Source organism: Mastomys coucha, unplaced genomic scaffold (assembly GCF_008632895.1).
Source record: "Mastomys coucha isolate ucsf_1 unplaced genomic scaffold, UCSF_Mcou_1 pScaffold22, whole genome shotgun sequence".
NCBI classification, from domain to species: domain Eukaryota; kingdom Metazoa; phylum Chordata; class Mammalia; order Rodentia; family Muridae; genus Mastomys; species Mastomys coucha.
The window spans coordinates 239,773,106-239,776,425 of NW_022196905.1; the positions used below are offsets into that span (position 1 = coordinate 239,773,106).

General features: G+C 36.7%; 1 protein-coding gene across 1 annotated transcript; it reads left to right on the top strand.

The window, feature by feature from the left end:
• Window positions 1-2,114: 2,114 nt before the first annotated feature.
• LOC116067998 (prothymosin alpha-like) lies at window positions 2,115-2,558 on the top strand. The gene is made up of 2 exons (XM_031337050.1): window positions 2,115-2,313; window positions 2,425-2,558. The coding sequence occupies exons 1-2, from the start codon at window positions 2,115-2,117 to the stop codon at window positions 2,556-2,558; spliced, it is 333 nt and encodes a 110-aa protein (XP_031192910.1).
• The last annotated feature ends 762 nt before the right edge of the window (window positions 2,559-3,320 follow it).

Here is a 3,320-nt window from a genome sequence, read left to right on the forward strand (position 1 = left end):
GGGGAAACTGGGAATGGAGAAATTCGCATGTAAATAAAGAAAATATCTAAAATAAAAAAAAAGAAAGTATTAAAGCTTTTGAACTTATCACATCTATGTTGAAGCCTTGCTTATCAATTTGTTTGTTTGTTTGCTTGGTTTTGCCAAGTCTTAAAATAATCCTTGAAAATAATGAACACATCTTTAGACGTTTGAAATTATAAGTAATGTTAGCAAACACATACTGAGTTGTAGCCCCATTTTGGACAAAACCCTGTTTAATTATGGTGGAAGACTATTTTATTAGTATTCATTTACTTATTCACCTATGACTATTTGATTATTTGTTGCCTTTGTATGTTGAAAACGGAAAACAGATATATGAAATTAAAATATTAACATAAAGAGACATAGGTAATGAATTCAAATTCTTGGGTCTGATTCTGAGCAATAAAAGTCAAGAAAGGCTTAGATTTTTATGTTTATAAATATTTGGATCTTATTTCAAAGAATTTCTGGACTATAATATACATCATGTATATCTTAGGCACTCAAAGTTATTAATCTGTTTCAATTGGTGTTTCATCCTCTGTGACAAACCAAATTACAAAAATCTCATAAATTGTACTAATCTAGAATGGTATATAATTGGGTAGAAATATTTACTACAAATGACTCTCTTAAGAAGACAGGTGGATTTGCTCTTTTTTGAACCTGTCAATAAGCAGAACCATGAACTATGCCTTCTGTACAACAAAATCGGGTCTCTGCAGCATGATGAACTTGTGGGCTCAGAGTTTTCTCTGCATCACCAACACACTCACATTTATCTGCAAAAGTTTGTGTTTTAGTTAACCTCAGCAATGGGAAATGTAAAAGTAATATTAAAGATATGAAAGATGAATGATCACTGAATCAGTATGAGCTTAAAATTCAAGACTTTGAATGCTTTTTAAAAACATTTTACATATAAGTACTGCTGATTCTGCATTTGTTATGCCATTTGACTATCCAAAGGCTTGGGATGGATATTATGTGCAACTCTTGACAATTCAAGTAAAAGATAATCTGATTTTGTTTCCCCAAACTGGTCAATAATAAATGAGAGTTAAAATTTAAATCCAAACAGTGGATTGTTCACAGTACATTATTAATAAGGCACATTATTCTAACATTTTCAAAGGATGATACATTATTTACTGCCTCTACTAGTAAAAGCCCTAACAGGAATGATAGGATTAGACTCAAAGTAAGACTGACTTAATCTTGTTAAACATCCAACAGGTAGCTGGCTTTGCATTGAGTAGATAAAGGTATAACTTTTGCTCTTTAGTGCTTGAGAAAGTTATTCTTAAAATTTGTCAGTTGCTTGTACTGAACTAAGTTGTATAGACTCATGTGAAATGACTTGTAACTATTTTATGTGAATCATTGTTCATGAAATGGTTTGTAAACTGGCCCACCTTCAGAGCATCAGAGCCACATTCAACCAGACACAACTGCAAACCATCAGTTAGGAAACTTTTTTTTGCGGGGGGGCTTTATGTTAGTGTTTTATTTTCTTTTAAATATTCACTTTCTTTCTTGATAATTTTATTACATTGATTTATTGTAGCATGTGAGTTGGGGTGGCACATCTCCATGGTTTGCAAGTAGAGATCAGATGATAACCATTGAATTAATTCTTCCCTTCTACCATGTGGGTCCAGAATTAATTCCAGGTTCACAGGGCTGGCAGCAGGTGCTCTTACCAACTAACTGATTTAGCTCAGACATTTTCCTTTCTATGAGATAGGGTCTCCTGTATTCCAGGCTTGCTGAGTACTTATTATGTAGCACAGGATGGAATTGAAATTGTGATCTTTCTCCCTCTACCTCCAGAGCATTATAGGTGTGCATGCATGGTTAAGGAAGAGATAAAAACCATGAATGAAAATGGGAATCTGTCCCACTGGCTGCTCCAAAAAGCCATTTTTGCGTTGTTTCCTGGTTCTTGCTCAGCGCTCTCTGCAGCCACGTTGCTGCCCACCGCTTCCTCCTGCTCCTCCAATGCAGACCCCAGCAGCTTTCTCGCCAGAGTCCTCGAACACGACTCATTCCTCACTCGCTGTATCAGATCACTGGTGTGCCCCACCATGTCAGATGCGACAGTGGACACCAGCTCCAAGATCACCACCAAGGACTTGAAGGAGAAGAAGGAAGTTGTGGAAGAGGCAGATAATGGAAGAGATGCACCTGCCAGTGGGAATGCTCAAAATGAGGAAAATGGGGAGCAGGAGGCTGACAATGAGGTAGATGAAGAAGAAGAAGAAGAAGAAGAAGAAGAAGAAGAAGAAGAAGAAGAAGAAGAAGAAGAAGAAGAAGAAGAAGAAGAAGAAGAAGGTGGAGAGGAAGAAGGTGGAGAGGAAGAAGGTGGAGAGGAAGAAGGTGGAGAGGAAGAGGAGAAGGAAGAAGGTGACGGTGAGGAAGAGGATGGAGATGAAGATGGGGAAGCTGAGGCTCCTATGGGCAAGCAGGTAGCTGAGGATGATGAGGATGATGATGTTGACACCAAGAAACAGACTGATGAGTATGACTAGACAGCAAAAGGAAAAGCTAACTTTAGGCACCGTGACCTATTCACCCTTTACTTCCCGTATCAAAGTAGAGAAGCAGGCCCCACCTACAGGTGACAGTGCCATCCACAGATGACATACGCTCTCCACCACCCCACTAAAACCATAACATGAATTGGCAACATGGGAGGAAAAAAGAACCAGAACTTCCCAGGCCCTGCATTTTTTCTTAAAAAGACTTTAAAAGGAAAATTTGCTTGCATTTTCTATTTACATTTTATATTTTTGTACATATTGTTAGGGGTCAGCCATTTTTAATGATAATGGGTGACCAAACCAGCCTTCAGAGCATTTTCTGTCCTACTTCAGCCTTTACTTGTGGTGTGACCATGCTCATTATAATCTCAAAGGAGAAAAAACCTTGTAAAAAAAACAAAACAACAACAACAACAAAAAAAAAAACAATCTTATTCTGAGCATTCCGGTAACTATTTTTGTATATTACCTAGCTGTACTATATGTAGTTTGTTTGTTTGAGGTGGTTAAAAAGGCCAAGTATATAAGACTATTTTTTCCTTTTTGTTGTCTCTAAAGTTGCTGTTTATTTATTTATTTTTTGCCTGTTTGATGTATGTGTGAAACAATGTCCAACAATAAAAAAGTGACTGAATAAATATGAATTAGGATTCCCACAAAATAAATGAATAAATGCCTACCTACCTACCTACCTACCTACATACATACATACATACATAAATAAATAAATAAATAAAAAACAGTGCAAGC